Below are 21,983 nucleotides of genomic sequence, written 5' to 3'. Positions count from 1 at the left end.
GCCCCAATCAAACCGCGCGATCTCTCCAATCTGCTCAGGGGGATGGGAAAGACCCTTTTTATTTCAATTCTGGGGGTGAAACGCCCTAAAAGCCCCAAAACGCCCCAAAATTTCACCAAAATCCCCAAAATTCCCCCAAAACCCGCCGGGAGGGGTCGCGGAGCGCCCGCGGAGGGGGCGTGGCTTGCATAGCTAATGAGAAGGGGGCGCGGCTCTTTTGACCAATCAGAGCGCGGCATGCAAATGAGGCGCGGCGGAGGGGGCGGTGCTGTTCTCGCGGGCTCCGCGAGTTCTCGCGAGAGTTGCGGCGGCGGCGGGATGGGAGCGCCGAGGTGCGGCCGGGCCCGGGCGGGGGGCGGCAGAAAATGGGGGAAAAATGGGCAAAATCGGGAAAAAACCGGCAAAATCCGGCTAAAAGCAACGGCCCGGCACGCCGGGCAACACGGGGAAGCGGCTGCTGGCGCTGGGGGCGATGTCAGGCCGCGCGGCGGGGCAGGCCCTGCGTGGGTGGGGTGGGGGAGGTTTTGGGGTGAATCCGCGGGGGTTTGGGGGTGTCCCGGGGCTTTGGGGCTCTCCGTGACATGGCCGCACCCGCAGATGCCCCGGCACTGCTCCGCCGCCGGCTGCTGCACCCGCGACACCCGCGACACGCGAGACAGAGGGATCTCCTTCCACCGGTGAGGGACCCCCGGGCGGGGCAGGGACCCCCGAATCCCCCCGAGGCAGCCCTGACCCCCCCCGGCACCGCTGTCACCCCCCCTGAGCAATGGTCTGTCCCGTGTGTCCCCCCCCTCACAGCAATGGTCTGTCCCAGGTGTGTGTCCCCCCTCACAGCAATGGTCTGTCCCAGCTGTGTGTCCCCCCCCCCCCCCTCACAGCAATGGTCTGTCCCAGGTGTGTGTCCCCCCCTCACAGCAATGGTCTGTCCCAGGTGTGTGTCCCCCCCCCCCCTCACAGCAATGGTCTGTCCCAGCTGTGTGTCCCCCCTCACAGCAATGGTCTGTCCCAGCTGTGTCCCCCCCTCACAGCAATGGTCTGTCCCTGGTGTGTGTCCCCCCCTCACAGCAATGGTCTGTCCCAGGTGTGTGTCCCCCCCTCACAGCAATGGTCTGTCCCAGGTGTGTGTCCCCCCCCCCTCACAGCAATGGTCTGTCCCAGGTGTGTGTGTCCCCCCCCTCACAGCAATGGTCTGTCCCAGGTGTCCCCCCCCCCTCACAGCAATGGTCTGTCCCAGGTGTGTCTGTCCCCCCCTCACAGCAATGGTCTGTCCCAGATGTGTGTCCCCCCCTCACAGCAATGGTCTGTCCCAGGTGTGTGTTCCCCCCTCACAGCAATGGTCTGTCCCAGGTGTGTCCCCCCCCCCTCACAGCAATGGTCTGTCCCAGCTGTGTCCCCCCCCCCCTCACAGCAATGGTCTGTCCCAGCTGTGTCCCCCCCTCAGAGCAATGGTCTGTCCCAGCTGTGTGTCCCCCCCCCCTCCACAGCAATGGTCTGTCCCAGCTGTGTGTCCCCCCCCCTCACAGCAATGGTCTGTCCCTGGTGTGTGTCCCCCCCTCACAGCAATGGTCTGTCCCAGGTGTGTGTCCCCCCCCCCCCACAGCAATGGTCTGTCCCAGGTGTCCCCCCCTCACAGCAATGGTCTGTCCCAGCTGTGTCCCCCCCCCCCACAGCAATGGTCTGTCCCATGTCCCCCCCCTCACAGCAATGGTCTGTCCCTGGTGTGTGTCCCCCCCTCACAGCAATGGTCTGTCCCAGCTGTGTCCCCCCCCTCACAGCAATGGTCTGTCCCAGGTGTGTCCCCCCCCCTCACAGCAATGGTCTGTCCCAGATGTCCCCATGTCCCCCCCATGTCCCCGCTGTGTCGCTGCCCTCAGGTGTCCCCTCACGCCGTGTGTGGCCCTGTCCCCGTGTCCCTGACCCTGTCCTCAGTGTCCCCTCAGTGTCCCCAGTGTCCCCAATGTCCCTTTGGTGTCCCCTCAGTGTCCCCTTGGTGTCCCCATTGTCCCTGGTGTCCCTAGTGTCCCCTCAGTGTCCCAAATGCCCCAGTGTCCCAATGTCCCCAATGTTCCAGTGTCCTCTTGGTGTCCCCAATGTCCCCTTGGTGTCCCCTCAGTGTCCCCAATGTCCCCAGTGTCCCCTCGGTGTCCTCAGTGTCCCCTCAATGTCCCCAGTGCCCCAATGTCCCCTCGGTGTCCCCAGGCTGCCGCGGCGGGAGGACCCTCACTGGGCACAGTCCCCACTGTCCCCAATGTCCCCAGTGTCCCCAATGTCCCCAATGTCCCAGTGTCCCCTGGGTGCCCCCAATGTCCCCAATGTCCCTTTGGTGTCCCCAACATCCCCTTTGGTGTCCCTTTGGTGTCCCCAGGCTGCCGCGGCGGGAGGACCCTCACTGGGCACAGTCTGCAATGTCCCCAATGTCCCCAATGTCCCCAATGTTCCCAATGCCCCAGTGTCCCCTGGGTGTCCCCTGGGTGTCCCCAGTGTCCCCTGGGTGTCCCCTGGGTGTCCCCAGTGTCACCTGGGTGTCTCCTGGGTGTCCCCAGTGTCCCCGCTGTCCCCACTGTCCCCGGGGTGTCCCCAACGTCCCCTTGGTGTCCCCAGTGTCTCCTGGGTGTCCCCAATGTCCCCACTGTCCCCAACGCCCGCACTGTCCCCGCTGTCCTCAATGTCCCAGTGTCCCCAGTGCCCCAAAGTCCCCTCGGTGTCCCCAATGTCCCCACTGTCCCCAATGGGCCTGCTGTCCCCAGGCTGCTGTGGCGGGAGGACCCTCACTTGGCACAGTCCCTGCTGTCCCTTTGGTGTCCCCAATGCCCCCAATGTCCCCAATGTCCCCAATGTCCCCAATGTCCCCAATGTCCCTTTGCTGTCCCCAATGTCCCCAGTGTCCCCTGTGTGTCCCCAGGCTGCCGGGGCGGGAGGACCCTCAGTGTCCCCAATGTCCCTTTGGTGTCCCCATTGTCCCTTTGTTGTCCCCAGGCTGCCGCGGCGGGAGGACCCTCAGTGTCCCCAATGTCCCTTTGCTGTCCCCACTGTCCCCAATGTCCCCAATGTCCCTTTGGTGTCCCCAATGTCCCCATTGTCCCCAGGCTGCCGGGGCGGGAGGACCCCCGCCGGGCGCAGTGGTTGGAGAACAGCCGCCGGCGGGACCCGGCGGGGGGGGGGCGCTGGGACCCCTCCTCCAAATACATCTACTTCTGCTCCCAGCACTTCGAGGGCTCCTGCTTCGAGCTGCTGGGCTGCAGGTGGGGACACGTGTGGTACACGTGTGTTACACGTGTGTTACATGTGTGTGCGGGTGTGTTACAGGTGTGTTACAGGTGTTACAGGTGTGTTACAGGTGTGTTACAGGTGTGTTACAGGTGTGTGCAGGTGTGTTACAGGTGTGTTACAGGTGTGTTACAGGTGTGTGCAGGTGTGTTACAGGTGTGTTACAGGTGTGTTACAGGTGTGTACAGGTGTGTTACAGGTGTGTTACAGGTGTGTTACATGTGTTACAGGTGTGTGCGGGTGTGTTACAGGTGTGTTACATGTGTTACATGTGTGTTACAGGTGTGTTACATGTGTTACAGGTGTGTTACAGGTGTGTTACAGGTGTGTGCAGGTGTGTTACACGTGTGTGCAGGTGTGTTACAGGTGTGTACAGGTGTGTTACAGGTGTGTTACAGGTGTGTGCAGGTGTGTTACACGTGTGTGCAGGTGTGTTACATGTGTGTTACAGGTGTGTTACAGGTGTGTTACAGGTGTGTTACAGGTGTGTGCGGGTGTGTTACATGTGTTTTACATGTGTTACATGTGTGTTACATGTGTTACATGTCTGTTACATGTGTTACAGGTGTGTTACAGGTGTGTTACAGGTGTGTTACAGGTGTGTTACAGGTGTGTTACAGGTGTGTTACAGGTGTGTACAGGTGTGTTACAGGTGTGTGTGTGTGCACAGGTGTGTTACAGGTGTGTTACAGGTGTTACAGGTGTGTTACAGGTGTGTTACAGGTGTGTTACAGGTGTGTGCAGGTGTGTTACAGGTGTGTTACAGGTGTGTTACAGGTGTGTTACAGGTGTGTTACAGGTGTGTCACAGGTGTGTTACAGGTGTGTTACAGGTGTGTTACAGGTGTGTTACAGGTGTGTTACAGGTGTGTGCAGGTGTGTTACAGGTGTGTTACAGGTGTGTCACAGGTGTGTTACATGTGTGTTACAGGTGTGTTACAGGTGTGTTACAGGTGTGTGCAGGTGTGTTACAGGTGTGTGCAGGTGTGTTACAGGTGTGTTACACATGTGTTACAGGTGTGTCACAGGTGTGTTACACGTGTGTTACAGGTGTGTGCAGGTGTGTTACAGGTGTGTCACAGGTGTGTTACAGGTGTGTTACAGGTGTGTTACATGTGTTACAGGTGTGTGCAGCTGTGTGCAGGTGTGTTACAGGTGTGTTACAGGTGTGTTACAGGTGTGTTACACGTGTTACAGGTGTGTTACAGGTGTGTTACACGTGTGTTACAGGTGTGTTACAGGTGTGTTACAGGTGTGTGCAGGTGTGTGCAGGTGTGTTACAGGTGTGTGCAGGTGTGTTACAGGTGTGTTACAGGTGTGTGCAGGTGTGTTACAGGTGTGTTACAGGTGTGTTACAGGTGTGTTACAGGTGTGTTACATGTGTTACAGGTGTGTTACAGGTGTGTTACATGTGTTACAGGTGTGTTACAGGTGTGTTACAGGTGTGTGCAGGTGTGTTACAGGTGTGTTACAGGTGTGTGCAGGTGTGTTACAGGTGTGTTACAGGTGTGTGCAGGTGTGTTACAGGTGGGTTACAGGTGGGTTACAGGTGTGTTACAGGTGTGTGCAGGTGTGTTACAGGTGGGTTACAGGTGGGTTACAGGTGTGTTACAGGTGTGTTACAGGTGTGTTACAGGTGTGTGCAGGTGTGTTACAGGTGTGTTACAGGTGTGTGCAGGTGTGTCACAGGTGTGTGCAGGTGTGTTACAGGTGTGTTACATGTGTTACAGGTGTTACATGTGTGTTACATGTGTGTTACATGTGTTACATGTGTGTTACATGTGTTACAGGTGTGTTACAGGTGTGTTACAGGTGTGTGCAGGTGTGTGCAGGTGTGTGCAGGTGTGTTACAGGTGTGTTACAGGTGTGTTACACGTGTGTTACACGTGTGTTACATGTGTTACATGTGTTACAGGTGTGTTACACGTGTGTTACATGTGTGTGCGGGTGTGTTACAGGTGTGTTACAGGTGTGTTACAGGTGTGTTACAGGTGTGTTACACGTGTGTTACAGGTGTGTCACAGGTGTGTTACAGGTGTGTTACAGGCGTGTTACATGTGTGTTACGTGTGTTACATGTGTGTTACATGTGTTACAGGTGCGTTACAGGTGTGTTACACGTGTGTTACAGGTGTGTTACAGGTGTGTCACAGGTGTGTTACAGGTGTGTTACACGTGTGTTACAGGTGTGTTACAGGTGTGTGCAGGTGTGTTACAGGTGTGTTACAGGTGTGTTACAGGTGTGTGCAGGTGTGTTACAGGTGTGTTACAGGTGTGTGCAGGTGTGTTACAGGTGTGTTACATGTGTTACAGGTGTGTTACAGGTGTGTGCAGGTGTGTTACAGGTGTGTTACATGTGTCACAGGTGTGTTACAGGTGTGTTACATGTGTTACAGGTGTGTGCAGGTGTGTTACAGGTGTGTTACAGGTGTGTTACAGGTGTGTTACAGGTGTGTTACAGGTGTGTGCAGGTGTGTTACAGGTGTGGTACACGTGTGCTACAGGTGTGTTACAGGTGTGTGCAGGTGTGTTACAGGTGTGTTACATGTGTTACACGTGTGTTACAGGTGTGTTACATGTGTGTTACAGGTGTGTTACAGGTGTGTTACAGGTGTGTGCAGGTGTGTGCAGGTGTGTGCGGGTGTGTTACAGGGGTGTTACAGGTGTGTTACATGTGTGTTACATGTGTGTGTGTATGCACAGGTGTGTTACAGGTGTGTTACAGGTGTGTTACAGGTGTGTGCAGGTGTGTGCAGGTGTGTTACAGGTGTGTTACAGGTGTGTGCAGGTGTGTGCAGGTGTGATTTGGGGGGCTCCAGGTGAATTTGGGGTGCTCAGGTGAGTTTGGGGGGCTGCAGGGGAGGGACCCCCCCGGTATTCCAGGTGCTCCCCAGGCTTTGGCTCCCCCCTGGTTTTGGGGTCTCCCCGGTTTTGGGGTCCCTTCAAGTGTTGGGGTCTCACCTGGTTTTGGGGTCCCCCCCCCCAGTTTTGGGGTCCCCCCCCACCTGGTTTTGGGGTCTCCTCCTCGGTTTTTTGGGGTCCCCCCGGTTTTGGGGTCCCCTCAAGTGTTGGGGTCCCCCCCTATTTGGGCTCCCCCCTTTTTTGGGGTCCCTCCCCCACCCTGATTTGAATCCCCCGCCAGTTTTGGGTCTCCCCCGGTTTTGGGGTCCCCCCCCTGTTTTGGGTCCCCCCATGGTTTCATGGTTTGGGGTCCCCCCGGTTTTGGGGCTCCCCCCCCCGGTTTGTTCCCCCGCTTATTCGGGCTCCCCCCGGTTTTGGGGTCCCCCCCTGTTTGGTCTCCCTCCCCCCGGTTTTGGGGTCTCCCCCACTTGGTTGGGGTCCCCCCCCCCGCCCTTTTTTGGGGTCCCCCCGGTTTTGGGTCTCCCCCCGGTTTTGGGGCTCCCCCCCCCCCCCGGTTTTGGGGTCCCCCCTGACTCGTCTCCCCCCCCGTTTCGGGGTCCCCAGTGGGTACCACCGGCTGAAGGAGGGCGCTGTCCCCACCGTCTTCGCCCCCGACCCCCCCCGGACCCCCCGGCCCCGGAACCCCCCGGCCCGGGACCCCCCAAAAACGCAGAGGGGCGCCCGCAGGTGGAGGTGAGCCGGGATGGGGGGCGGGGGGATTTGGGGGGTCCTGAGGGGATTTGGGGGGTCCTGGGGGGGTTTGGGGGGGATTTGGGGGGTCCTGGGGGGATTTGGGGGGGATTTGGGGGTGTCCCAGGGGGATTTGGGGGGGTTCTGGGGGGCTTGGGGTGCTTTGCGGGGCTCAGGGGGGAGATTTGGGGGGTCCTGGGAGGGATTTGGGGGGTCCTGGGGGGGATCTGGGGGGGATTTGGGGGGTCCTGGGGGTGATTTGGAAGGGATTTAGGGGTGTCCCGGGGGGATTTGGGGGGTCCTGGGGGGGATTTGGGGGAGTCCTGAGGGGGTTTGGGGGGTCCTGGGGGGGGTTGGGGGGTCCTGGGGGGGATTTGGGGGGGCTCAGAGGGGATTTGGGGGGGTCCTGGGGGGGATTTGGGGGGTCCTGAGGGGATTTGGGGGGTTTGAGGGGTCCCAGGGGGGGATTTGGGGGAGATTTGGGGGAGATTTGGGGGGTCCTGAGGGGATTTGGGGGGTCCTGGGGGGGATTTGGGGGGTCCCGGGGGGGTTTGGGGGGATTTGGGGGGGTTTGGGCAGTCCTAGGGGGGATTTGGGGGGTCCTGGGGGGGATTTGGGGGGTCCTGGGGGGGATTTGGGGGGGTCCTGAGGGAATTTGGGGGGTCCCAGGGGGATTTGGGGGGTCCTGGGGGGATTTGGGGGGTCCTGGGAGGGATTTGGGGGGTCCCGGGGGGATTTGGGGGGTCCTGGGGGGGTTTGGGGGGTCCTGGGGTATTTGGGGGGTCCTGGGGGGATATGGGGCGGATTTGGGGGAGCGGGGGGGGGTCCTGGGGGGGGTTTGGGGGGTCCCGGGGGGGATTTGAAGGGTCCTGGGGGGGATTTGGGGGGTCCTAGGGGGATTTGGGGGGGCTCAGAGGGGATTTGGGGGGGCCCTGGGGGGATTTGGGGGGTTTGCGGGGGATTTGGGGGGGTCCTGGGGGGGATTTCGGGGGGTCCTGGGGGGATTTGGGGGGGATTTGGGGGATCCTGGGGGAGATTTGGGGGGTTTGAGGGGATTTGGGGGGGCTCGGGGGGGATTTGGGGGGTCCTGGGGGGATTTGGGGGGGATTTGGGGGGTCCTGGGGGGGGGATTTGGGGGGGCTCAGAGGGGATTTGGGGGGCCGGGGGGATTTGGGGGGTTTGAGGGGTCCCGGGGGGGGATTTGGGGGGTCCTGGAAGGGATTTGGGGGGTCCTGGGAGGGATTTGGGGGGTCCTGGGGGGGTTTTGGGGGGTCCCAGGGGGATGTGGGGGGTCCCAGGGGGATTTGGGGGAATTTGGGGGGTCCTGGTGGGGAATTTGGGGGGACTTGGGCAGAATTTGGGGGAAGCTCAGGGGGGATTTGGGGGGGGCTGGAGGGGTTTTGGGGGGCCCGGGGGATATTTGGGGGGGCTCGGAGGGGATTCGGGGGCCCCAGGGGGATTTAGGGGGGCTTGGGGTGATTTGGGGGGGCTGGAGGGGATTTGGGGGGGTCCTGGGGGGGATTTGGGGAAGCTCGGGGGGGATTTTCAGGGGCTGGAGGGGATTTTTGGGGTCCGGGGGGGGTTTTGGGGGGCCCGGGGGATATTTGGGGGGGCTCAAGACCCCCCCAGTTCATCCCAGTACAGCCAGAGCCTTCCCCCTTCCCTGGTGGGACCCCCAGACCCCCCAATTTTCCCTGGACCCCCCAATTCCCTGCTGGACCCCCAAAATCTCTCTTGGACCCCCAAAATCTGTGCTGGACCCCCCCCTCCAGATCCCTTCTGGACCTGGGGTGTTTTGGGGGTCTCTCCAGGGCTGTTTTGGGGGTCTCTCTGGGGGTCTCTCCAGGGCTGTTTTGGGGGTCTCTCCGGGGCTGTTTGGGGGTCTCACCGGGGGTGTTTTAGGGTCTCTCCGGAGGTCTCTCTGGGGGTCTCTACAGGGCTGTTTTGGGGGTCTCTCCGGGGGTCTCTCTGGGGCTGTTTTGGGGGTCTCACCAGGGGTGTTTTGGGGGTCTCTCTGGGGGTCTTTCCGGGGCTGTTTTGGGGTCTCTCCGGGGGTGTTTTGGGGGTCTCTCCGGAGCTGTTTTGGGGGTCTCTCTGTGGGTCTCTCCAGGGCTGTTCTGGGGGTCTCTCTGGGGCTGTTTTTGGGGTCTCTCCAGGGCTGTTTTGGGGGTCTCTCCGGGGCTGTTTTGGCGTCTCTCCGGGGCTGTTTTGGGGGTCTCTCCGGGGCTGTTTTGGGGTCTCTCTGGGGGTCTCTCCGGGGGTTTCTCCGGGGCTGTTTTGGGGGTCTCTCCAGGGTTGTTTGGGGGTCTCTCCGGGACTGTTTGGGGGTCTCTCTGAGGGTGTTTTGGGGGTCTCTCTGGGGGTCTCTCCAGGGCTCTTTTGGGGGTCTCTCCGGGGCTGTTTTGGGGGTCTCTCCGGGGGTGTTTTGGAGGTCTCACTGGGGTGTTTTGGGGGTCTCACTGGGGTGTTTTGGGGGTCTCTCCAGGGCTGTTTTGGGGGTCTCTCCAGGGCTGTTTTGGGGGTCTCACCGGGGGTGTTTTGGGGATCTCTCCGGGGGTCTCTCCAGGGCTGTTTTGGGGGTCTCACTGGGGTGTTTTAGGGGTCTCTCTGGGGGTCTCTCCGGGGCTGTTTTGGGGGTCCCACTGGGGTGTTTTAGGGTCTCTCCAGGGCTATTTTGGGGGTCTCTCTGGGGGTCTCTCCGGGGCTGTTTTGGGGGTCTCACTTGGGGTGTTTTAGGGTCTCTCTGGGAGTCTCTCCAGGGGTCTCTCTGGGACTGTTTTGGGGGTCTCTCCAGGGCTGTTTGGGGGTCTCTCTGAGGGTGTTTTGGGGGTCTCTCCAGGGCTGTTTTGGGGGTCTCTCTGGGGCTGTTTTGGGGGTCTCACCGGGGGTGTTTTGGGGGTCTCTCCGGGGCTGTTTTGGGGGTCTCTCCGGGACTGTTTTGGGGGTCTCTCTGTGGGTCTCTCCAGGGCTGTTCTGGGGGTCTCTCTGGGGCTGTTTTTGGGGTCTCTCCAGGGCTGTTTTGGGGGTCTCTCTGGGGTGTTTTGGGGGTCTCTCTGGGTGTGTTTTGGGGGGTCTCACCAGGGGTGTTTTAGGGTCTCTCCGGGGGTCTCTCCAGGTATGTTTTGGGGGTCTCACTGGGGGTGTTTTGGGAGTCTCTCCGGGGGTGTTTTGGGGGTCTCACCGGGGGTGTTTTAGGGTCTCTCTGGGAGTCTCTCCGGGGGTGTTTTGGGGGTCTCTCCGGGACTGTTTTGGGGGTCTCTCCAGGGTTGTTTTGGGGGTCTCACCGGGGGTGTTTTGGGGGTCTCACCGGGACTCTTTGGGGTCTCTCCGGGCTGACCCTCTCCCCCATCCCTCCCCCACAGACGGGACCCCCGCCCGCCCCCGCTGCCCTCGGACGTCTCGTGCTTCCCGCGGGACTCGCGGGACCCCGGCCCACCCCCGGCCGGCGACCACGGCGGCGTCCCGGCCCTGCCCGGCCCCTCGGGCTCCATCCCCGAGCCCCTCCTGGTGGCCACGGGCGAGGAGGTGACCGCCGGCGCCCCGGCCCTGCCCGAGGGACCCCCGGGACCCCCGGGACCCCCGGGACCGCCGTCACCGTCGCTGTTCATGCTGCGGCTGCCGCCGCGGGCGGGCTCCTACATCCAGAGCGAGCACAGCTACCAGGTGGGCAGCGCGCTGCTCTGGAAGCGCCGCGCCGAGGCCGCGCTGGACGCGCTGGACAAGGCCCAGCGGCAGCTCCAGGCCGTCAAACGCCGCGAGCAGCGCCTGCGGCTGCGCCTGGCCGAGCTGCAGAGGGAGCGCAGAGCCGCCCTCGAGCCGCGGAGGAGCTCCAAGGAGCGCCCGGCGGAGCTCCACAAGGAGAGGAGAGCGGGCGTCGAACAGCGGAGGAGCTCCAAGGAGCGCCCGCAGCCGTGCGCGGAGGCTGGAGGGCAGTGAGGAGCTGGAGGAGCTCCGAGGTGGCGCGGAGGTTTGTAAATAAAGGAGTTCGCCCCGTGGCTGCGGCTGGTGGAGCTCCGGAGGGAGAGGAGAGGGGACTCTGAGTTGCGGAGGAGCTCCAAGGAGGCAGCGGAGCTGTGGTTTGTGGAGCTCCAGAGGGAGAGGAGAGGAGACTTGGAGTCGCGGAGCTCCAAGGAGCACCTGGTGGAGCTCCAGAGAGGAGAGCAGGCTCTGAGATGCGGAGGAGCTCCAAGAGCCCAGCGGAGCTCCAGAGGGAGAGGAGAGGGGACTCTGAGCTGCAGAGGAGCTCCAAGGGGGCAGTGGAGCTGTGGTTTGTGGAGCTCCACAGGGAGAGGAGAGCAGGCACCAAGATGCGGAGGAGCTCCAAGAGCCCTGTGGAGCTCCAGAGGGAGAGGAGAGGGGACTCTGAACTGCGGAGGAGCTCCAAGGAGGCAGCGGAGCTGTGGCTGGTGGAGCTCCGGAGGGAGAGGAGAGGAGAGCAGGCTGCGAGATGCGGAGGAGCTCCAAGGAGTGCCTGGCGGAGCTCCAGAGGGAGAGGAGAGTGGGTTCGGAGCTGCGGAGGAGCTCCAAGGAGGCAGCGGAGCTGTGGCTGGTGGAGCTCCGGAGGGAGAGGAGAGGAGAGCAGGCTCCAAGATGCGGAGGAGCTCCAAGAGCCCAGCGGAGCTCCAGAGGGAGAGGAGAGTGGGTTCAGAGCTGTGGAGGAGCTCCAAGGAGCACCTGGTGGAGCTCCAGAGACGAGAGCGGGCTCCAAGCCACGGAGGAGCTCCAAGGGGCCAGCGGAGCTGCAGCGGGTGGAGCTCCAGACGGGAAATTTGTGGGAGTTTCCAAGGGAAATTTGTGTGGGTTTATAGGGGAAATTTTTGGGGATTTGGTGGGTTTCTAGGGGGAATTTGTGGGGTTTCTAAGGGAAATTTTTGGGGTTTCTCGGGGAAATTTGTGGGGTTTATAAGGGAAATTTGTGGGAGTTTCTGGGGGAAATTTGTGGGAGTTTTATGGGGGTTTCTAGGGGGAATTTGTGGGAGTTTCTGGGGGAAATTCGTGGGGTTTCTAGGGGGAATTTCTGGGGTTTCTAGGGGGAATTTGTGGAGTTTCTAAGGGAAATTTATGGGGTTTCTAAGGGAAATTTGTGGGGTTTATAGGGGAAATTTGTGGGAGTTTCTGGGGGAAATTTGTGGGGATTTTATGGGGGTTTCTAGGGGAAATTTGCGGGGGATTCTCAGGGAAATTTGTGGGGATTTGTGGGGGATTCTAGGGGAAATTTGTGGGGGTTTAATGGGGGAAATTAGTGGGGGAAATTTGTGGGGGTTTAATGGGGGCTTCTAAGGGAAATTTGTGGGGATTTTATGGGGGTTTCGAGGGGGAATTTGTGGGGATTTTATGGGGGTTTGTAGGGAAAATTTGTGGGGATTTTATGGGGGTTTCTAGGGGGAATTCTCAGGGTAATTTATGGGGGTTTGTAGGGGAATTTTGTGGGATTTCCTGGGGATTTGTGGGGTCTTTAGAGGGGATTTGTGGGGATTTTATGGGGGTTTCTAGGGGGAATTTGTGGAGTTTGTGGGGGAAATTTGGGGTTTTTAGGGGAAATTTGTGGGGGTTTATAGGGGAAATTTGTGGGGGTTTATAGGGGAAATTTTTGGGGATTTGGTGGGTTTCTAGGGGAAATTTGCAGGGGATTCTCAGGGAAATTTGTGGGGTTTCTGGGGGAAATTTGTGGGGGAAATTTGTGGGGGTTTAATGGGGGCTTCTAAGGGAAATTTATGGGGATTTTATGGGGGTTTCTTGGGGGAATTCTCAGGGTAATTTGTGGGGGTTTGTAGGGGAATTTTGTGGGATTTCTGGGGGATTTTTATGGGGGTTTGTGGGGTCTTTGGAGGGGATTTGTGGGGATTTTTATGGGGGTTTCTAGGGGGAGTTTGTGGGGGAAATTTGGGATTTCTGGGGGATTTTTATGGGGGTTTGTGGGGTCTTTAGAGAGGATTTGTGGGGATTTTATGGGGGTTTCTAGGGGGAATTTGTGGGGGGAATTTGGGGTTTTTAGGGGAAATTTGTGGGGGTTTACAGGGGAAATTTTTGGGGATTTGGTGGGTTTCTAGGGGGAATTTGTGGGGTTTCTAGGGGAAATTTGTGGGAGTTTCTGGGGGAAATTTGTGGGGATTTTATGGGGCTTTCTAGGGGAAATTTGTGGGGGATTCTCAGGGAAATTTGTGGGGGATTCTAGGGGAAATTAGTGGGGGAAATTCTTGGGGGTTTAATGGGGGCTTCTAAGGGAAATTTGTGGGGATTTTATGGGGGTTTTTGGGGGAATTCTCAGGGTAATTTGTGGGGGTTTGTAGGGGAATTTTGTGGGATTTCTGGGGGATTTGTGGGGGTTTGTGGGGTCTTTAGAGGGGATTTGTGGGGATTTTATGGGGGTTTCTAGGGGGAATTTGTGGGGGAAATTTGGGGTTTTTAGGGAAAATTTGTGGGGTTTTTGGGGGAATCTGTGGGGTTTTTAGGGGAAGGTTTAGGGAAAAAAGGTTCGGGGAGGGGCTGGAATGGAATTGGGATTTCAGAGGAAGGAATCGTCACTCCTAGAATGGGGAAAGTCAGGTGGGAAACTGGGGGGGGGAAAAATTCCCAAATATTTAAGGAATGAGGTGGGAAATTGGGGGAAAAAATTCCCAAATATTTAGGGAATGAGGTGGGAAATTGGGGGGTAATTCCCAGTTTGGGGAATGAGGTGGGAAATTGGGGGGAAATTCCCAGTTTGGGGAATGAGATGGGAAATTCCCAGTTTAATGAATGAGGTGGGAAATTGGAGAGATTTCAGTGGGAAATTGGGAAGAAATTCCCACTTTGGGGAATGAGGGGAAATTCCGAATTTAGGGAATGAGGTGGGAAATTGGGGACATTTCAGTGGGATATGGGGAAGAAGTTCCCATTTTGGGAAACGAGGTGGGAAATCGGGGAGAAATTCCCAATTTGAGGAATTCTTTGGGAAATGGGGAAGGAATTCTTCCCTGGGGGGCTGGGATGGAATTCCCGGGGATTTGTGGGAACGGGACGAGGTTTTGGGGGCTCCAAAATCGAGCGAGGACAAAAAAACCTTCGTCCCCCAGAGGGGAAAAAAGGGGAGCCAACCCCAAAAACCCCCTCAAATCCCCCAAATCCTCGGGTAGCCAAAAAATGGGAATTAAAGGTGTAATTTCAGGTTAATGACACCAAAATGCCTGATTAGCCCCTAATTAACTTTCATTAATTACCCTGAGGCCGTCAGTGCCCTGAGGCCACCACGGAGCCGCTACAATCCCAAAAAATCCTCAAATCCCCCAAATCCTTGGGCAGCCAAAAAATGGGAATTAAAGGTTTAATTTCCAGCACCAAACCTCCCCAAAATGCCTGATTAGCCCCTAATTAGTTTTAATTAATTACCCCGGGGTTGTCTGCTCGCTGGGGCTACCACGGAGCTGCTACAATCCCAAAAAATCCTCAAATCCCCCAAATCCTTGGGCAGCCAAAAAATGGGAATTAAAGGTTTAATTTCCAGCACCAAACCTCCCCGAAGTGCCTGATTAGCTCCTAATTAGTTTTAATTAATTACTCCGGGGCCGTCTGCTCGCTGGGGCTACCACAGAGCCGCTACAATCCCAAAAAATCCTCAAATCCCACAAATCCTTGGGCAGCCAAAAAATGGGAATTAAAGGTTTAATTTCAGGTTAATGACACCAAAATGCCTGATTAGCCCCTAATTACCTTTCATTAATTACCCTGAGGCTGTCAGTGCCCTGGGGCCACCCCGGAGCCGCTACAATCCCAAAAAAATCCCCCAAATCCTCGGGCAGCCAAAAAATGGAAATTAAAGGTGTAATTTCAGGTTAATGACACCAAAATGCCTGATTAGCCCCTAATTACCTTTCATTAATTACCCTGAGGCCGTCAGTGCCCTGGGGCCACCCCGGAGCCGCTACAATCCCAAAAAATCCTCAAATCCCCCAAATCCTTGGGCAGCCAAAAAATGGGAATTAAAGGTTTAATTTCAGGTTAATGACACCAAACCTCCCCGAAGTGCCTGATTAGCCCCTAATTAGTTTTAATTAATTACCCCGGGGCCCTCTGCTCACTGGGGCTACCACGGAGCCGCTACAATCCCAAAAAATCCCCCAAATCCTCGGGCAGCCAAAAAACGGGAATTAAAGGAATTTAATTTCCACCTGACACCAACACCAACCAAGGGGCTGATTAGCCCTAATTAGGCTCTGCTAATTAGAGCGCGAGCCGCATGTCGCGGATGGCGGCGAAGGTGGCGGCGCTCAGCGGTACGTAGGAGCGGCGCGCGGCGTCGCGGAAGAAGAGCCGGTCCCGCACCAGGCCGGGGTCGAAGCCCTCCTTGACCAGGTTGGTCTTGCACTGCTTGAAGGTGCCCGTGGTCTCCAGAGCGGCCTGGGGAAGGGGACACGGTGTTGGGAAACCGACGGGAAACCACCGGGATGGCACCGGGGAACCACCGGGAAACGGCATTGGGAAACCACCGGGAAACCACCGAGATGGTGTCAGGAAACCACCCGGACGGTGTTGGGAAATTGTCGGGAAACCGCCAGGACGGCATCAGGAGATCGCCCGGATGGCGTCGGGAAACCACCAGGAAACCACCGGGAAATGGTGTTGGGAAACCACCGGGAAACCGCCGGGAAACCACCGGGATGGTGTCAGGAAACCGCCAGGACAGCATTGGGAAATCGCCGGGACGGCGTCAGGAAACCACCGGGAAACCGCCGAGATGGTGTTGGGAAACCACCGGAAAACCACCGGAAAACCACCAGGAAGCCACCGGGAAACCGCCGGGATGGCATTGGGAAACCACCGGGAAACCACCGGGAAACCGCCGGGAAACAGTGTTGGGAAACCACCGGGAAACCGACGGGAAACCACCGGGACGGTGTCAGGAAATCATCAGGAAACCGCCGGGACGGCATTGGGAAACCACCAGGAAACCACCGGGAAACCACCGGGAAACCACCGGGAAACCACCGGGAAACCACCGGGATGGTGTCAGGAAACCACCAGGATGGTGTTGGGAAACCACCGGGAAACCACTGGGATGGTGTCGGGAAACAACCAGGAAACCACCGGGACGGCATTGGGAAACCACCGGGAAACCGCCAGGAAGCCGCCGAGATGGTGTCAGGAAACCACCAGGATGGTGTTGGGAAATTGTCGGGAAACCGCTGGGACGGCATCAGGAGATTGCCCGGACGGCATCGGGAAACCACCGGAAAACCACCAGGAAACCACCGGGAAACTGCCGAGATGGTGTTGGGAAACCACCGGAAAACCACTGGGAAACCACTGAGATGGTGTCAGGAAACCACCAGGATGGTGTTGGGAAACCACCGGGAAACCACCAGGAAACCACCGGGACGGTGTTGGGAAATCGCCGGGAAACCACCGGGAAACCACCGGGAAACCACCAGGAAACCGCTGGGAAACTGCCGAGATGGTGTCAGGAAACCACCAGGATGCTGTTGGGAAACCACCGGGAAACCGCCGGGAAACCGCCGGGAAACCACCGGGAAACCAACGGGACGGCGTTGGGAAACCACCGGGAAACCACCGGGAAACCGACGGGAAACCGCCCGGACGGTGTTGGGAAACCACCGGAAAACCATCGGGAAACCACCAGGATGGTGTTGGGAAACCGCCGGGAAACCACTGGGAAACCGCTGAGATGGTGTCAGGAAACTGCCCGGACGGTGTTGGGAAACCACCGGGAAACCGCTGGGACAGCGTCAGGAAACCACCGGGACGGCATTGGGAAACCACCGGGAAACCGCCGGGAAACCACCAGGAAACCACTGGGAAACCGACGGGAAACCACCAGGAAACCACCGAGATGGTGTTGGGAAACCACCAGGAAACCACCGAGATGGTGTCAGGAAACCACCAGGATGGTGTTGGGAAACCACCGGGAAACCGCCGGGAAACCGCCGGGAAACCGCCGGGAAACCAACGGGAAACCGCCGGGAAACCACCGGGAAACCGCCGAGATGGCATTGGGAAACCACTGGGAAACCACCGGGATGGTATTGGGAAACCACCGGGAAACCACCGGGAAACCACCGGGAAACCACCGAGATGGTGTCAGGAAACCACCAGGATGGTGTTGGGAAACCACCGGGAAACCATCGGGATGGCATTGGGAAACCGTCGGAATCAGAGGATGTGGGGGTGACTTTGGCATGGGGTGATGCCCGTTGGCGCCAGGTGACCCCCATTGGCCCAAAGTGACCACCACTGGCACCAGGTGACCTCCATTGGCCCAAAGTGACCACCATTGGCACAGGGTGACCCCCATTGGCACAGGGTGACCCCCATGGGCACAGGGTGACCCCCGTTGGCACAGGGTGACCCCCATTGGCACAGGGTGGCCCCCACAGGCACAGGGTGACCCCCCTTGGCACAGGGTGACCCCCATTGGCACAGGGTGACCCCCCTTGGCACAGGGTGACCCTCATTGGCACAGGGTGACCCCCATTGGCACAGGGTGACCCTCATTGGCACAGGATGACCCTCATTGGCACAGGGTGACCCCCATGGGCACAGGGTGACCCCCGTGGGCACAGGGTGACCCCCATTGGCACAGGGTGACCCCCGTGGGCACAGGGTGACCCCCACAGGCACAGGGTGACCACCACTGTCATGGCAAAGGGAGGAACCGCGACTCCGCCATCGGCACGGCGCCGTCACCGGCACAGGGCGACCCCGGTGTTGGCACCGAGCGACCGTCACCAGGAATGGGCAGACGGTGCCACCGACCGCGGGGTGACCCCCACGCTGTCACCAGGGAACCCCGGGGTGAGCGATGCCACCATGGGAAACCAGGGGGACACCAATGGTGGGATTGGCACTGGAGGAGCTCTGAAGTCTTCTCCAGCCCAAACCATTCCATGATTCCGTTCTGCCATGACCAAACTGGATGACCCTTAAAGTCTTCTCCAACCCAAACCGTTTCATGGTTCCATCCTGCCATGACTGGGACTGGATGAACTCGAAAGTCTTCTCCAACCCAAACCACTCCATGATTCCACCCTGCTGTGATGGAACTGGATGAGCTCTAACACCTCTTCCAACCCAAACCATTCCATGATTCCACCTGACCATGACTGGGACTGGAGGAGCTCTGAATTCTTCTGCAACCCAAACCACTCCATGATTCCACCTGACCATGATGGAGCTGGATCAGCTCCAATGTCTCTTCCAACCCAAACCATTCCATGGTTCCGTCCTGCCATGACCAAACTGGATGACCCTTAAAGTCTTCTCCAACCCAAACCATTCCGTGATTCCACCCTGCCGTGATGGACCTGGATGAGCTCTGAAGTCTTCTCCAACCCACACAATTCCATGATTCCACACAACCACGACCATGACTGGATGAGCTCTAAAGTCTTCTCCAACCCAAACCATCCCACGATTCCACCTGACCATGGCCAAAACTGGATGACCCTTAAAGTCTTCTCCAACCCAAACCATTCCATGATTCCACCCGACCATGATGGAACTGGATCAGCTCCAATGTCTCTTCCAACCCAAACCATTCCATGATTCCACCCTGCCTTGATGGACCTGGATGAACTCTGAAGTCTTCTCCAACCCACACAATTCCATGATTCCACACAACCATGACCATGACTGGATGAGCTCTAAAGTCTTCTCCAACCCAAACCATTCCACGATTCCACCTGACCATGACCGGGACTGGATGACCCTTAAAGTCTTCTCCAACCCAAACCGTTCCATGGTTCCATCCTGCCGTGATGGACCTGGAGGAGCTCTGAAGTCTTTTCCAACCCAAACCATTCCATGATTCCACCTGGCCTTGATGGACCTGGATGAGCTCTGAAGTCTTCTCCAACCCACACAATTCCATGATTCCACACAACCACGACCATGACTGGATGAGCTCTAAAGTCTTCTCCAACCCAAACCATTCCATGATTCCACCTGACCATGACCAAAACTGGATGACCCTTAAAGTCTTCTCCAACCCAAACCATTCCACATCTCCACCGGGCCGTGATTGGTCATTCCAGTGGTGGACCACCCCCACCCCAAGACCAACCCCACCACCCGAAGCCCCCCTGGAGCCCCTGACCTGGATCCGGACGAAGCGGGGCGCGGCGTAGGGGGGCAGCGTGTCCTCGGTGAAGGCGTAGAGTTCGTCACCGTCGAAGGTGGCCCCGTCCTTGAGGCGCACGGCGGCCATGCCACAGCGGCCCTCGCACCCTGCCAACGTCACCGGGGTCACCTGGGGCCACCACATCTCCCTGGGGTCTTCTTGAGGCCCTCTGAGCTACTGGGGTGGGGGTGGCCAAACGCGTTTTGGTGGGTCTGTCCCGGTTTTGGCACCATGGAGGTGCACCACGTGGCCAGAACGATGCCGGGTGCTCGTTTTGGGTGAACTTTCCCTGTTTTTGTCTCTTTTGTGGCCACATGGAGCCAACCCAGCGCCTGACACTCGCTTTGGGCAACCAAGTTCCGTTCTCGCTTTTCTGGGACATCCTTGGACCTCTCTGGAGGTCTCAAAGAAACGCTGGATGTTAAAAGTCCCTTTTGAACCTTCTTGGTGGTGGCTCAGACCTGCTGGGGACGCGTCACCCGCCTCGAGCACCCCCAGAGGTGGGTTTTGGTGGGACTCACCCGGCACGGCCACGCCGTAGACGTTGACCTCCTGGATGAAGCTCACCAAGCCCAGCGTGGCCTCCACCTCCGTCGTGGCCACGTTCTCCCCTTTCCAGCTGGGGAGGAGAAGCGACGGCGCCGTGAGTGGTGGGTCAGGGCCGGTCCCGACCGCTCGGACGCGCGCGGTTACCGGAAGGTGTCCCCGACGCGGTCCTGGAAGTAGATGAACTTCTCGCTGTCCATCATGAGGAGGTCGCCGCTGTTGAAGAAGGCGTCGCCTTTGGCCAGGACGTCCCTCAGGATCTTCTTCTCGGTCTTCTGCGAGTCGCCGGCGTAGCCGTGGAACGGGGTGTTCTTGGTGATCTTTATCACCAGCAGCCCCGTCTCACCTTCGGGGAGGAAGAGGATGGTTGGTTCAACCTCCTGCCTTGGTTTCTCCCAGGGGTTCCTGGTGGCTTCCAGAGGTCAGGGTGGTTTTGGTGCATCTCCACGCCCCGAGAAGACCACGGCGAGGATGGAGCTCACCAGGTTTGGTGGGGATGCAGAGGCCCCGCTCGTCGCGCACCGGCCGCTCCTTCTCCACGTCGTACCGGATGAGCTCGAAGGGAGCGAAGAGCTGTGGGACAGAGGAGATCTGGGCTCAGGGACAGCCAGGAGAACTTCCTTCCCATGGAAAATTCTGGAATTTCCTCCCCGTGGAAATTCCCAGAGTTTCCTTCCCCTGGAAAATTCTGGAATTTCCTCCCCGTGGATATTGCCAGAGTTTCCTTCCCATGGACAATTCTAGAATTTCCTCCCTGTGGAAATTGCCATAGTTTCGTTTCCATGGAAAATTCTGGAATTTCCTCCTATGGAAAATTCTGGAATTTCCCCCCCCATGGAAATTGCCAGAATTTCCTTCCTGGTGAAATGTCCAGAATTTCCTTCCTGTGGAAATTGCCAGAATTTCCTTCCCATGGAAAATTCTGGAATTTCATTCCTGTGGAAATTGCCAGAGTTTCCTTCCCATGGAAATGTCCAGAATTTCCTTCCCATGGAAATTGCCAGTTTCCTTCCCATGGAAAATTCTGGAATTTCCTTCCCGTGGAAATTGCCAGAGTTTCGTTCCCATGGAAAATTCTGGAATTTCCTTCCTGTGGATATTGCCAGAGTTTCCTTCCCATGGAAAATTCTGGAATTTCCTCCCTGTGGATATTGCCAGAATTTCCTTCCCATGGAAATGGCCAGAATTTCCTTTCCGAGGAAATTGCCAGAGTTTCCTTCCCATGGACAATTCTGGAATTTCCTCCCCGTGGAAATTGCCAGAGTTTCCTTCCCATGGAAAATTCTGGAATTTCCTTCCTGTGGAAATTGCCAGAGTTTCCTTCCCATGGAAAATTCTGGAATTTCCTCCCCGTGGAAATTGCCAGAGTTTCCTTCCCATGGAAACTTCTGGATTTCCTTCTCGTGGAAAATTCTGGAATTTCCTTCCCATGGAAATGTCCAGAATTTCCTTCCTGTGGAAATATCTAGAATTTCCTCCCCGTGGAAATTACCAGAATTTCCGTCCCATGGAAAATTCTGGAATTTCCTTCCTGGAGAAATGTCCAGAATTTCCTTCCTGTGGAAATGTCCAGAATTTCCTTCCTGGAGAAATGTCCAGAATTTCCTTCCTGTGGAAATTGCCAGAGTTTCCTTCCCATGGAAAATTCTGGAATTTCCTCCCCGTGGAAATTGCCAGAGTTTCCTTCCCATGGAAAATTCTGGAATTTCCTTCCCGTGGAAATTGCCAGAGTTTCCTTCCCATGGAAAATTCTGGAATTTCCTCCCCGTGGAAATTGCCAGAGTTTCCTCCCCATGGAAAATTCTGGAATTTCCTTCCTGTGGAAATTGCCAGAGTTTCCTTCCCATGGAAAATTCTGGAATTTCCTTCCTGTGGAAATTGCCAGAATTTATTTCCCATGGAAAATTCTGGAATTTCCTCCCCGTGGAAATTGCCAGAGTTTCCTTCCCATGGAAAATTCTGGAATTTCCTTCCTGTGGAAATTGCCAGAGTTTCCTTCCCATGGAAAATTCTGGAATTTCCTCCCCGTGGAAATTGCCAGAGTTTCCTTCCCATGGAAACTTCTGGATTTCCTTCTCGTGGAAAATTCTGGAATTTCCTCCCCGTGGAAATTGCCAGAGTTTCCTTCCCATGGAAAATTCTGGAATTTCCTCCCCGTGGAAATTGCCAGAGTTTCGTTTCCATGGAAATTACCAGAATTTCCTTCCCAGGGAAATGTCCAGAATTTCCTTCCCATGGAAAATTCTGGAATTTCCTCCCCGTGGAAATTGCCAGAGTTTCGTTCCCATGGAAAATTCTGGAATTTCCTCCCCGTGGAAATTGCCAGAGTTTCGTTCCCATGGAAAATTCTGGAATTTCCTCCCCGTGGAAATTGCCAGAATTTCCTCCCATGGAAAATTCTGGAATTTCCTCCCCGTGGAAATTGCCAGAGTTTCCTTCCCATGGAAAATTCCGGAATTTCCTCCCCGT

The 21,983-nt window shown here is 57.3% G+C and overlaps 2 protein-coding genes across 2 annotated transcripts in view; one reads left to right on the top strand and one right to left on the bottom strand.

The window, feature by feature from the left end:
- The first annotated feature begins 233 nt into the window (after positions 1-233).
- On the top strand, positions 234-10,851 carry LOC115491788 (THAP domain-containing protein 7). Its single transcript, XM_072921591.1, has 5 exons — positions 234-332; positions 598-677; positions 3,087-3,242; positions 6,731-6,859; positions 10,219-10,851. The coding sequence occupies exons 2-5, from the start codon at positions 598-600 to the stop codon at positions 10,790-10,792; spliced, it is 939 nt and encodes a 312-aa protein (XP_072777692.1). The 5' UTR covers positions 234-332; the 3' UTR covers positions 10,793-10,851.
- Positions 10,852-14,974: 4,123 nt separating this feature from the next.
- Positions 14,975-21,983, bottom strand: part of SLC27A5 (solute carrier family 27 member 5) — a 20,777-nt gene continuing 13,768 nt past the window's right edge. The window contains exons 6-10 of the mRNA XM_032746005.3: positions 19,997-20,087; positions 19,662-19,860; positions 19,490-19,587; positions 18,945-19,075; positions 14,975-15,232 (exon numbers count right to left, since the gene is read on the bottom strand). Coding sequence (XP_032601896.3) covers positions 15,056-15,232; positions 18,945-19,075; positions 19,490-19,587; positions 19,662-19,860; positions 19,997-20,087 — 696 coding nt within the window. The 3' untranslated portion in view covers positions 14,975-15,055. The remainder of the gene's footprint in view (positions 15,233-18,944; positions 19,076-19,489; positions 19,588-19,661; positions 19,861-19,996; positions 20,088-21,983) is intronic.

Source organism: Taeniopygia guttata, chromosome 37 (assembly GCF_048771995.1).
Source record: "Taeniopygia guttata chromosome 37, bTaeGut7.mat, whole genome shotgun sequence".
NCBI lineage: Eukaryota > Metazoa > Chordata > Aves > Passeriformes > Estrildidae > Taeniopygia > Taeniopygia guttata.
This window is presented reverse-complemented; position numbering and strand designations above follow the sequence as displayed.

Coding starts and splice junctions, on each gene's coding strand:
- LOC115491788 (XM_072921591.1), top strand. CDS start 598: ATGCCCCGGCACTGCTCCGCCGCCGGCTGCTGCACCCGCGACACCCGC. Junction 678..3,086: donor AGAGGGATCTCCTTCCACCG/GTGAGGGACCCC, acceptor CATTGTCCCCAG/GCTGCCGGGGCGGGAGGACC. Junction 3,243..6,730: donor TTCGAGCTGCTGGGCTGCAG/GTGGGGACACGT, acceptor CGGGGTCCCCAG/TGGGTACCACCGGCTGAAGG.